Source organism: Dermacentor variabilis, chromosome 2 (assembly GCF_050947875.1).
Source record: "Dermacentor variabilis isolate Ectoservices chromosome 2, ASM5094787v1, whole genome shotgun sequence".
In the NCBI taxonomy this organism is placed as follows: domain Eukaryota; kingdom Metazoa; phylum Arthropoda; class Arachnida; order Ixodida; family Ixodidae; genus Dermacentor; species Dermacentor variabilis.
In genome coordinates, this window is record NC_134569.1 from 104,442,821 (window position 1) to 104,455,820 (window position 13,000).

At 45.8% G+C, this 13,000-nt stretch overlaps 1 protein-coding gene across 4 annotated transcripts in view; it reads right to left on the reverse strand.

Moving 5' to 3' along the window:
- Nucleotides 1-1,677: 1,677 nt before the first annotated feature.
- Nucleotides 1,678-13,000, reverse strand: part of LOC142572447 (LIM and senescent cell antigen-like-containing domain protein 1) — a 31,846-nt gene continuing 20,523 nt past the window's right edge. For 3 of the 4 annotated variants that reach the window (XM_075681573.1, XM_075681571.1, XM_075681574.1), the window contains exons 3-10: nt 11,926-11,971; nt 11,076-11,263; nt 9,900-9,971; nt 9,674-9,751; nt 8,837-8,990; nt 6,168-6,306; nt 2,892-2,967; nt 1,678-2,126 (exon numbers count right to left, since the gene is read on the reverse strand). In XM_075681573.1, coding sequence (XP_075537688.1) covers nt 1,973-2,126; nt 2,892-2,967; nt 6,168-6,306; nt 8,837-8,990; nt 9,674-9,751; nt 9,900-9,971; nt 11,076-11,263; nt 11,926-11,971 — 907 coding nt within the window. In that variant the 3' untranslated portion in view covers nt 1,678-1,972. Of the gene's footprint in view, nt 2,127-2,891; nt 2,968-5,905; nt 6,100-6,167; nt 6,307-8,836; nt 8,991-9,673; nt 9,752-9,899; nt 9,972-11,075; nt 11,264-11,925; nt 11,972-13,000 lie in introns of those variants that run through there. The other variant, XM_075681572.1, reaches the window with a different exon arrangement.

The following is a 13,000-nucleotide window of genomic DNA, read 5'->3' on the forward strand; positions in this document are numbered from 1 at the left end:
AGTTTCCTTCGTGTGTCATTTTTCTGCCTAGCCATATCTTAACCCATATGGATTAATATATGAAGCCATCTAAACCATCTTATCGCAAGCAAATTATTATTATTATTATTATTATTATTATTATTATTATTATTATTATTATTATTATTATTATTATTATTATTATTATTATTATTATTATTATTATTATTATTTGCCTCTTAAAGACGATGCTCAATCGAACCATGTTTTGAAACAACAAAATGTTCGTCGCAAAGGGAGCGAGCGAGCGAGAGAGAGAGAGAGAGCTCTTTGTTAAACGCAGAGAGGTTCTCCTGTGTACAAAGCATTCGCCTGCATGTTACACTGCAAGGAAGAGGGAGAGCGGAAGTGCCCTTAATGAAGGAGCGCAGATGAAATAGGAGAAACAATTTCTGTCCATCGCAAAAACGACACAGAGATGTAACACGACAGCTTGACAGTGCCTGAAACTTTCGCGTTCACACGACGCTGTCGAGGTGAGGTCGCAATCGCTCACGAAAGCAAAGCCATGAAGTGGAGTGGAAAACGAGCTCGAAGCCGACATTGATGCCATGAGCTAGGTAACAATAAATGAGTCACCTCGTTTTTGTTGTGTTCTCAAGGTCACTTGCCTTTCTTTTTTCACCGGTGGATTTAGCTATATGCATATACTTTTATATCCTTGTTGCACGTTTTACCAAAATCACAGCATCTCACTCTCGTAGAAGCTTTTATTCCTATTCGCTAATGACGTGCTCACCAGCATGAAACGGCAACAAAAAAAAAGGAAAACGATGACCAAAAGTATAATAAAATCGCCTGATAGTTCGCAAGGAGACATACGTTTAGAGAGGACGTCCGTGAAGCAGCTAGACTATGCTTACCTATGTGTGCCACGGGAACACGGTTTGCATGAAAGGTACACGATGCGTGTCAAGGGCGTATGTATACTCTGAGTCAAGGGCTTGGTGGCAAGTCTGCGCCAATAGTGCATCTGGTTATTCTCATGCCTATAAACATTTTGCGCTCGCACGTACTCCCGGAAGCCGGGTAGACACACAGGCATTGCTTGTGGGTGTCGTTTCATGCTCGTGACCTCATTACGGGCCTCCTTTCTCGGGGCCATCGTAAAGAGAGAGCGAATATGTAATACTGATGTCGCATCTCGAGCCGGGTAGCTGACGTCAGCTGATAGAAGTCCAAAGAGCGGGTCTCATGCGAAACGTTCGCGGCTGCTGTGTAAGCATTTCGCAGAGAAGCCCGGTATCGCCGGTCAGCGTCTTGCGGTACTGGCATTCCTTGTGTCTCAAGGAGACGCGGAAACGCTAAAGCGTGATTCACATCGTGCACATGCTTTGAATGTGATCCTCGCCGGCATACATGTGGGCATTGAAACGGGTAACCTTTTCACGGGGCTCTTTCTTGGTATATGCACCTAAACTTTCCACGTCAGTGGTACAACGTTAATTATTTTAATTATATTTAATTATTTTTGTGGCCTTATTTTATGAGGGAGGGAATATTCGATGTCACGTACACACTGCGTTGATCAGCGTTAGTGCGATCGGAGACATTCTGGTCACTATTCTGCTTACAGTAACTGATATGAATTGACAGTAAATGACAAGTGACTAAGCGCGATCGTGTTCAACACACGAGTGCAACGAAATAACAGTGTAAGCATAGAGAAAACGCTCTGTTTATTTTTACACCCCCCCCCCCTACCATTTTTTCTTCTTCTATCGAAACACTTGCGTCTAACCCATAACGCTATACATATTCGTCGTCATTGTTGATCCGACAGCACCGCCGTTAGATACCTACAAGTCTGCGTATGAGTCTTAGCACTAGTTCTGATTCAATATAATATTACATCTTGCTGATAATTTTAGTAAGCCTTTAAAACATAACGGCCTTTCTTCCAATCTCATTTGTAAGAACACGATAACAATAAATCTCTTGTTTTTCTACGTTAAGAAAGACAATTTTTTTTAGACACATGTTTGTCATTGTTCGGAAGGCTGCTTTTCTCCGTCGTCTTGAGAAGGCGCTTTTTTAGCTTGCTGGGAAACTTCTCGAAGCATTTCTTGCATACGGGCCTCAGGTCAACGTCGAGAAACCTTGACCTGCGTGAAACGAACGACGAACCAATCTTTTAATCTGTTAATTGTCGTATTGGTAAAGGAGAGAGAGAGAGAGAGAGAGAGAGAGAGATCACTCTGGCACACCACAATATGGCACGCTTGGAAGTTTTTAAAACTCGAATTTGTTGCTTCAATCGCAGCACGAATGGTCAGTGCCGTGTCATACATTTCAAAATATTTGATCGCATTAGGGCTGTCATGGCGCAGGAAATGCTTACGATACCTGCTATGTTAGCTATTTGGCTCTTTTGGAATGCACAGTGCTTCCTTAGCGAAAAACAACTAACCGGAGTATATATAGATGCTCAAAATTCATGGCGTCACAGCGATCAATTGAGGAGCTTCACGTCGACACATGTTTTGAATTGTTCCATGATTTTTTTTTTTTGCTTATTAATAGTGTTCGTTGACGGTAATAGTGGCCGTTTCTACTACACGAGAAGCTTCATTTACCAGCGGAGCTTGAGTTTGTGTTATCTTTTAGTGTCCCTTTAACGATATAGCTTCACACCGAAACTGTCCTATACATTCTGGCCACAACATCATAACGTTGTATAACGTTTATTTGCAGAATAATATCAGAGAAATAACGTCTGCAGTGTTATCGACTCGGCTGTACGAAAAGAAAGCACAAGAAAGCAAGAAAGTGCGATAAGAAAATACTGCCATAAAAAAAAGCAGGAAAACAAAGCTCAATACTGCTACAACTGCAGATGAATGGATATGGAATTAAGCGATGCAACTTACTTCGTAGCAAGAGGCCTGTCACAATACGAGCAGTTGAAGTGCGGCGGGCACCACATTTTGTTCAGAGACTTGTAGCCTGTACAAGGAACAGAGGACGTGGTCAGTGTAAATTTGGTGAGCGCTTGAAGCGTTCGTTTCGTTTAGTATGCCCATGTATAACGGGTGTCTCACAAAATGCGTTCGCAATTCGTTTAATATAGGGAACATGAGATGGTGAAATGATTTCCTCTGGAAATGCCTCTACGACAGAGTCACACTTGAAAATGATTCAATGTATAGCAATTAGATAACCAAATACCAATTTTTTAGCCAAATATAGCCGTGCGATTGATCCCAAAGGAATACTTGAAGCGCGCCATTCGAGGCGCTCATAACCGCTTCCAGAAATGCGAGAAGTTGACGCTAATGTTATCTCACAGCGTGATGAAATTCGGCCAATTTCACGCAGTAAAGCGAAACTGCACAGTCGAAGAGCGCAACTTTCCCGTTCATACTTGACGCCCATGAGTGAGGTGACGGTGACGTGATTGATTGTGCCTCACAGTTGGGACGAGCATCGAGCGAGCCTCCTCACCAAGCCACGATCGCTTCACGGTCGCCCGACGGTGAGGCGCAAGCACTCACGTCACTATCACTGTCACGTCACTCACGTGCGCCCTGCCCTCCGTGCGAAGGCATGCGGCTGGGCTAGTTGGCTTTGATCCATAACATTTGACAGTGCGAACGAACGGACCGTTTGTCGCCTCTTTCGCCGTCCTTGGTCCAAGCTCACGCTGTCAAACGTCATGTACGAAGGCGGCTTTAATTCCAGTGCCATGTTTCCTTTGTGGTATGCCTATACAGGCGCAAATAAATTTGTATGCTGTGTTTACGATCACAGCCTGAGTCCGGCGAGATTATATATAGCAACAATGAGAGCACTGCATGTATTTCGGATTTCAGCGTTTCTTAAAGGTTCTACCAGCAGTTATTTGTATTCTATCTTGGCAACACCATGCATATATAAGGAGTTTCAACTAACTCGTGCCAAGCCTTCAAAAATTCACGCGTGTGTTACAAAAATGCAAGCAACTTAGTACTGTTCACTGTCCTCTTGAACAGCTCAGAGTATTTTTTTTTTTACTATGAGCTTAGGGAATTAGGGAATCCGCGGTCACTACCTGCCCTAAGTAGATGTATTCCCTTACCACTGCCAGTGCCTCGCTACCTATCGTAAACTACTGTTCTCTTCCGAGACTGTTAAACATTGCTTTAGTTTTGTGCAGATTAATTTTTAGACCCACCTTTCTGCTTTGCCTCTCTAGGTCAGTGAGCATGCATTGCAATTGGTCCCCTGAGCTTACTAAGCAAGGCAATATCATCAGCGAATCTCAAGTTACTAAGGTATTCTCTATTAACCCTTATCCTCAATTCTTCCCAATCCAGGTATCTGAATACCTCCTGTGAGCACCTCATGTGGGAATTAATTAACAATAATTAATTATCCACCTTTTAAAGTATTCCTTCAAACACAAAATATTCAATGGAAATGTTGAACCTATAGACAAATATCGAAATAATTTCTTTCCGTGATGATAGCTGCGGTGGTTTAAATTTTTCAAGGCCGTAAGGAAAGTGTGCGAGATTTGAAAAAGTGTACCACGTGAATAGGTTGGCGCAGGACAGGGGTAATTGGAGATCGCAGGGAGAGGCCTACGTCCTGCAGTGGACATAAAATAGGCTGCTGATGATGATGATGACCATGTGGCTGGGCACTCGCGCGGAGCGACATTAGTGCCCTCAAACATGTTACGAACGAACGATCGATACTACCGCGACGGCCGAAGGTACGAAGAGGTCTTGGTCGACGAAGATGGATCGAATGCAGTAGTGTTGGCTTGCACTATTGCCGAGGTATATCTCGTCTGTCAAAGCAATGACGCATATGGAGACATGGCGAATATGCGATAAATAACAGATGACAATTCTTGAAGCTCTGTCGGCGTTCTTGCTGTTGACACTGTGTGGAGTTCGAGAATATCTTGACGGCGGAAGGCGATGCAGTGGAGGCGACAGGTGTGGCCATCGCGTATCACTTTTGCCTGCGTCTTATACTCATGCGGTCATGCGTGCAGTATCGATCATTCATTGGTAGCATACGGATTTTATAAGGCTTGGCAGGAGTTAGCTGAAACATCCTAACTCGGGGTTAGTACGCGTTATCGTAGCAATATTACTTTTTTTTTTTCGAGTCGGCGTAAAGAGACCTTGTATATAGACGATTTAACTTGCGCGATAACAGCAGCGAGAGTGCGGCCCCAAGAAACGTCAGGTCACGGGCAGTATAATTAATGAATTAATTAATTAATTAATTAATTAATTAATTAGTTAATTAATTAATTAATTAATTAATTAATTAATTATGGTGTTTACATGTCAAAACCACTTTCTGGTTATGAGGCACGCCGTATACTAGGGGACTCCGGAAATTTAGACCACCTGGGGTTCTTTAACGTGCACCTAAATCTAAATACACGGGTGTTTTCGCATTTCGGCCCTATCGAAATGCGGCCGCCGTAGCCGGGATAAGATCCCGCGGCCTCGTGCTTAGCGGCCCAACACCATAGCCCCTAAGCAACCACGGCGGGTACGGGCTCTGCACCAGTCTACTGTGCGGGAACACAAGGCGCATTTCTAAGTTGTTTCGCTGTGCGGAAAGTCTATCTTAAAGCTTTGAGATAAAATAAATGCGCATTACGCCTCAAGACTAACACATCAAATTTTCGCATAACTTACGGCAGCATTCACTTGTAAAATTTGTCGTTATGAACAGAGGAAAAGTGTTGAAAATCGGCGGGCTTAGATTTTAACGCACTACTCCTGTACTCGACATCGGAGCCAATGCATTTCTTGCTCGCTAAATTTAGCGGGCTGTATACGTCAATGAGCAAAACCGGAAGCCGTCCGGGGACTACGTTTGTGAACGACGAAATGTAGATCGGGGCATAATTTATGCAGAATGTAATTACGCGGCCAGCGGGCTATATACGGCGGAAGCTGCGTGTCGAGCGCGCACGGGCGACGCCCACATCTCGACACAGGCAGGCGCGCAGACACGGAACGCCGACGCACGCGTCGCATGCATGTATGTACCTTGTGCCTGTCTTTCTCTCCTTCACCTTTTTCTCCCTATTCCCACTTCCCCGTGCAGTGCTGTTGAGGTGCCCTCCTGTGAGAGACAGTTACGGCGCTGCACTCATCTCTTCCGCTCCTTTACTGAAATCGCTTCACACGCACCTTGTGCCGACGGCAGGTTGCACACGAAGCAGACGAACCCGAAGAGCTGCTCGAAGTGCGTCTCGCAGTAGGCGTGCCCGTTCTTCTCGTAGTGCTTGCGGCCGAGGAACGGCTTCTCGCAGTGCGCGCACACGAAGTGCTGGAACAGGAGAAAAAACAGGCTCGGTGGGCCGAGAGGGAGGGAGACACCCCGCTGTGCCCCTTGATTATACCGTTCGCTCCACTACGGTTATTTTTCTCCCTTCATTTTAGAAAGCGAATAGGTAGCTTTATTTGGCTCTTGCTTCCGCTCTCGTGGTCGGTGGTCGCCGGAGTTGCACACCGCCGACGCACCGCAGTGTGCACGTGTGCCATCGCGCAACCGAGTTGCAGGGCGAGACTTTGGGGCGCCTGAAGGTCTGCGGGCTGCGGTGGAGCGGTCAGGAAGGACTAAGGGGCTTCAGAGAGGGAACGCGGGAGATGGAAATTCAAGACGATGAGCAAAACGTGAACAAGGTGAATGCAGGAGCCTTCTGGCATTCGGCTCCTCCATTCACCTTGTTCACGTTTTGCTCAAGGGGCTTCAGGAAGGACAGCCCTCTCCCGCCGTTCTCTCCCCCCTTGGCGGCTGTGGGCTCAGGAGGAGGGAGAGGAGGATGGCACGCAGACGATATATACATATATATGTATATATGTATGTATATAGCCACTACAGGTATGCTGGGTAACGGCTCTGTTCTCTACGGAATTGCGCAATAAAACGGCGAACGCCTAAATGTCCGTGCTGTAATGAGTGCATACACGTTTAAGCGGAGCATTGGTTTAATAACGCGAATAACTTTCCGGAAGCGTTCGGCTATTCACTTACATTGACGATCATCGTCGATGGTATATACAACAATTTTTCAGTTCTTCTTTAGCCTATTGGAAAGTCAAGCTTAAGAAAACTCGTAAAATCAATGTGCAAGGCGCCAGTAACCAAGGTGGCAGTAACGCCTCCGCATAGCATGGGTAATGCCAATCGTTGAGGGAAGAAGACCCACAGATTTCGCGTTAAGCTGAACACACCCTGGTGAACATGCGTCCCGTCGAGTACGCACCACCCTGCACTATAATCTACTGGCGTGTGACCCAATTGTGGGTCATTCAGCGTGAACCCGGCCGTTTGAGCTAAGTCATTTCCGCGGAGAGCGACTTCAGCCAGCACGTCATAGTGTACTCAACCTGATAAATAAGTATACAGGACAAACGATCGAGCACGCGCGCAGAAAGTGAGAAAAGAATAAAGCAAAATCAAGTGGATGAAATGTACCTGAGAAGTATATCCGCCATGCGGCACTGAAGAAAATAACCACAAGAGCACGTTATGAGATGTAGATGCAGCGCAGTGTTCTTGTGTTTAGTGTCCTTTCTGCCTTGGTTGTGTTCCGAGAATTAGCTGTTCCAATGCGCCCAAATTTTAACAATGTTATGAGGAAGTTCTGGCTCGGGGCGTACACACCGATTTGCCCATTCAAATACACATAAAACGCAGAAATGCTTTCACGAGACAATTGCTATGATTTGAATGAAATTTGCTGCATTTGGGAGAGCAAGTTAAACTACAGCAACTATAAGCAGCAAGATTTCATACCTGCCAACTCTCCCGAATTTTTCATACAGTTTACGAATTTGGGCCCATTTCACAATTTTAAGAGTGCTGCGTCAAGTTCTACGAAAAAAATTTTGTTTTTGCAAAAATTATTTTCCGTAGCAAATATTTCGATAGGCGATACTTGTTTTTACCAAGTCCGTACAAATAAGTTTTTAAAACAGGTGAAATCGACAAAAGCTAAGTCTGAAAAAGTCACTATGATGCAAAAACAATTTGTTGCATGTCCGTATATGTTCGAAGTCTGATGCTGATGCGTCTGAACTTAAACCTTCGTTACTCAATAGCGTGTGTATCCCTGGGGAAAAAAGAAGAAAAAGAAAGAAAGACGTGCGCTTAGGGCAAGCTCTAAAAGGAATAAGATGCATGCTCTCTCTCTCCCCCTCCCCTTGGCTTCCCGCCAGAGTTTACGAATGGCAAAGTTCACAGGTTGGAAGGTATGAGATTTCGGTAGAGAAACTCAAACGTTTAACAAATATTGTGCAAAGTTGGTATGATAAGATAAAGAATAGAAGCACCACGTAACGCTGCACAAAGAGAGATATCGCAGTTCTGTAAACTGCATACGTTGGAGTGCTTAAAGCGGACAAATGAGCTTCTATGAATTTACAGCTTACGCGATACTGTTACAATGTGTACGAGGGTTTTCGAGCCAACAGGCTTATCAAAATCGGTGCAGTGGCTTTAGAGAAAATAATTAGACTGTGACATAAAACTCTCTCACGCTAAAAGGGCGTGCGTATACTTTTGCGACCTCATCCTCGTAACTTCTTTTTCATTGACCCTGTGTTTAGTTCCATTGGTGCACTCATCTCGAAGCAAGAGAGAGGTAAGGGCACGAATGAGTGCAAGAGCAGAATTAATTAATTAAATGATCAATTAGTTAATTAATTATTGCCGTGTCCTCGCGTGTTCGTCTTTCTGCTTCGTCAACGTTGCTCTGTCTGACGTGCCGAGGGCGTCCACACCGTGTAATTCCGACAGTGTGTAATGCCGGCGAGAAGCGCTTGCCGCCATCGACGGCAGCGAACGGGCATACCTCGACGTGCCACTTCTTTCCCAGCGCGCAGGCCACGCGCGCGTCCTCGATGGGTCTCCGGCACGCCGCGCACACCGAGGTGACCATCTTGTCGTGACACTTGAGGCAATGCATCTCGCCGTTTATTTCGCGCCCGTCGCTCGTGAGCTCCACGCTGCGATGAGCCAAGCATGACTTCAATTAAAATTCTCGTCGACAATCGAAAGAATTCGTGTTGAACTCCGATAGACTTCTCTGATCGTTTTGTAAGAGAGCTGCTGGATTTTGGTCACAAATACTGCGCAAGACCGAGCCAATGGACTTTTCTTTCTTTAATTTATTAGATCATTTGATTCATAATAATTTAACGTGACACATAAGTCATAGCTTGTGGCACACTGGAAAGGTCGTTTAATTAAGACAGCTCCAACAGCGTTACACAAGCATCGTGCAACAGAGCAAACTAGGCTTTAGTGCAAGCATAAGCGGGCTAAGTGATGAGATAGCTTGATTATGGTTAATGTAGTCGCTTATTCTAGTAATACAACTTTAAAGCTGTCTCAGCTGCTTTTGTAGCACAGCCACAACTAACTAAATGACAATCCGAATGTTGGAAGTACTATTAGTTTACTTTTAATTTATTTATTATTATTTATCATTTATTTATTTTTATTTCCATTGTCAGCGCGAATGAAAAGTGACGTTAGTCAATGTATTTCTAGACTGTCACGACAGTGATTCAATGTTTGACTATTTGACAATAACTGACGACAAGTGTTTGAAAATGAAGCAATGAACTTTTAATGTGTATCCGCTCTATGAATGTGCGTCCTCACCTAGAGAGGTAATCTCACTCACCTGCATTTAACGCAGGTAAAGTGGTAAGGGTGGTACACTTCGCCATTTCGTCTGAGTGGATTCTCGTCGATCACCTCACTGAAAAAAAAAAAAGTTAGGACGACCTTCTCACAGCTTAGCAGTAGTATTATCTACTGCTAAGAGTACAAGTATTCTGTAGGTGTAGTACTGAATATGCCAAACAGATTAAGGTTTATTGTCATTTATTCATAAGAGGGCTACTTACTCGCACTTGGCGCATATCAGCTTGCCAATGTATTCCGCTTGCATGACGTTGTAACACTTTCTGCAGTAAGGCCTGCGGGATAGAGAACACAAACTGTACACAAAGTAGAGCAGCGACTCGACGCGCTTGCTGCGGTATACAAGTCTAGAAGGCGGCGTTTGTATTGACAGAGTGGCTCCAACGGGTCCGTGATACGAGGCTGAAAAATATCAGGACGGTTAACCAAGATTAAAATGCAGTTACGAACACTTTCTTTCGCCTTTCGAGCCACTGACCTTTACAACTAACAAAAAAACAAGCGCTTCGTTAGGAAATAACAATCATGAATGGGCAGTGCGATAAATTGCTGAGAAAATCGAGGCCGTTTTTAAAGAAGTAATTTGTAAGGACGGTTCATAAGAGGCCGCGTCGTCTAGGCCGGTAACTGCGACCAAGAGGTTACCAGTAGCGCTGGTCAATGACTTCTTAAGTTGACTTTAATCTTCTTCCCCGTTGTTCCAGAAGCGCTGAGGTATAAAGCTCCCTTCGCTACAGCTCTGCCCAGATGCAGCTGTGCTCACTGGCTTATAATCCCAGCTCTGAGCGTCTTATAATGTTTGAAAACACCGCTGCCCAGAACACGTAGGAGTAAAACATCATTGCCCGTATTCGCATACACACAGAAAACATACTTACGCTAGGATTGTTCGTAAGAGCATATTTCAGCACATACGAGCAATAAGCTCCGTGAAGTTGGTTTCGGCTTCACGCTAACGAGCTCGGCTGACGGCGCAGGTGGAAAGCCTTGCAACCACCTCTCCGCCTTTCCTCCTAAATGCAGGAGGGGGGGGGGGGGTGATGGCATCTGTATGCACGTCTCCGCGAGTCCACTTTAGGTATCGGGCAGCGCCACCACCGCGAACAAAGACGACTCGCTCTAGAGTCGTCGGTTAATAGAACGTTAATGTGTTCTCTCTCACTAAATCTTCTTATCTCCCTGAACCACATCTCTCCTGTAACGCAGGATAAACTCAACGTGCGCGATGTCTGCACTGTGCGAAATGAGTGGTGACGTACGCGCAGAGGCATGCATATTCTCGCTATAACGAAACGAACACCGAAACTGTTCCACCATCCCGAACGACCCCGGTCATTTGCCGCGTGCTCGCACGCTACATGCGCGAATCCGTGTCATACCTGCGGTGTATGCTCAGCAGCCCTTGATCCGAGAGGCACTCGCCGCATCGTCGGCAGCAGAGACAGTGCGCGTGCCAGTCCCTTCCCAGAGCCCTGATGAGGCGGCCCGTGATTCCCTCGTTGCACTGGGCGCACGTCGGCATGAACAGCACGCGGAAGTCGTGCTCGCAGTAGTTGCGGCCCTCGAACTGCGTGGCAGTGCGAGAGAGAGCACCCGACAGGGCTTCACACCGTGTTCACGTGCACGCAATGCTTTACGACATTATAGCAGCCCGTCCGCAAACGTATCGTAGTGTGCGGAACACTATATGCAGGAGACGTCAACGATGCTCTGGATCCGCCGGTGGACTCACGGATTTAAAGAAACAAGCATAAACGAGAAAGGAGGGGACAGGAGCACGCGCCTTCTCCGCGCTTATACTTTTGCATATGGCGTTTGTAGTAGAGTATCAGTTGTAGTATCAGTATCAGAGTTGTAGTATCAGAGCCACTTGCACTTGGTGACAACCTAAGAATTTAGTACGAGCTACACCCGCAAAATCCCCTCTGTGCCTTCTGTGCTTACGCGTTCCAAAATATAATTCACGAGGCGAAGCTCACGTTGAAAGTTTGCTATATATATATATGGTGACGTTACAGAAACGAGCGAACATAATTGGCTGTCTCAGCTATTTAGAAATCCTCTGAGTTGCACAGTGGCGTACTTGCATATTTAGGTTGTCAACCATTTATATAGTTCTCGTCAGAATGAACATTTTTCTCGCCTTGCTGCGTCTCTTTGTTTCTGTAGCTGTAAAGGGCGATGGAAAGAAACTAAAAACGGCTAGGTGACGAGGATAGGCCACGTTACCTCGTAGTAGACGTCCCCGGGAAACCGCCGGAAACATTGCGCGCATCTGCAAAACAACGTGGTTTGGGTTATCATCGAAGCAGACAGACAAGTCATGAGCGGTCTCCGACTATCAACCTCAAAGCATTTTGAAGCACACGCGAAAACACATACATTAAGTCTCATTGCGTGCGTAAAGTTCTAGGAAATGTTCCGGAATGTAAGTTGCGTAATCTACACTAAAGACGGAAAGGTAACATTTCTTCCCTGATCCGTTGTGTGCGACATTGAGTAACGGTTCCTGCAGGCGCACAGAAATACATTTAACCATTGTGAACGTGTGTAATATAGACCCTTTCCGCGGTGATCTCGTCGGCGCCACCATGCTTGATCACGTGGAGACGCGTCCATTGCTTACGTCAGCTTTCTCCGTTTCCTTCGTGTTTACAATGGATGTGCATGACGTCCCGGTGCGGCTCAGCAAACCTCTGTTCCGGCGGATATCGTGGACGGTGACTGGGTGAACGTCACGAAGCTTTGGCTACAGCTTCGGTCCTCTGAAGCGGGACAGAAGCGGGGCAGAAGTTGTAACTGTTTTGTACTCGTGCGCTTTCGCTCAGGCAACGTGCGGCGCCGACAGCGCCATCTCGTTCATCTGGAGCAAACTGTTTCGCAAAAACGGTCCATATTAAGTTTAAATTAAGGCGGAAGTATTGAGGATGAGATAGATAGGAAGTCGAAATCATATGTGTGCCTGTGATCGTATTTTCGTCTCCCGTGAGAAATGTGCAAACGGAATAGGTATACCATTTTATGGGTTTTCTATGCCCACGGTATCAACGGCTTCGCAGTCTACGTTGATACGGTATTGCAGTTATTGCACTGCAACGATAACGCGTGTGGCTTGTCACTTCTTTTTTTGTTTTCTTTTCCGCTCGCGGTTTGCTGAACGGAAGCAGAAGTTGTGACACCCGAATATCCCACAATGAGCTGACGTGGTATACCGCCAGCTTGGGCCAAGCTATCAGTACGCTGGGATATTCCGTAACTCTGGGACGAACCGCAAGCAACAACTTGTTTTCCACTGCAGTGAATG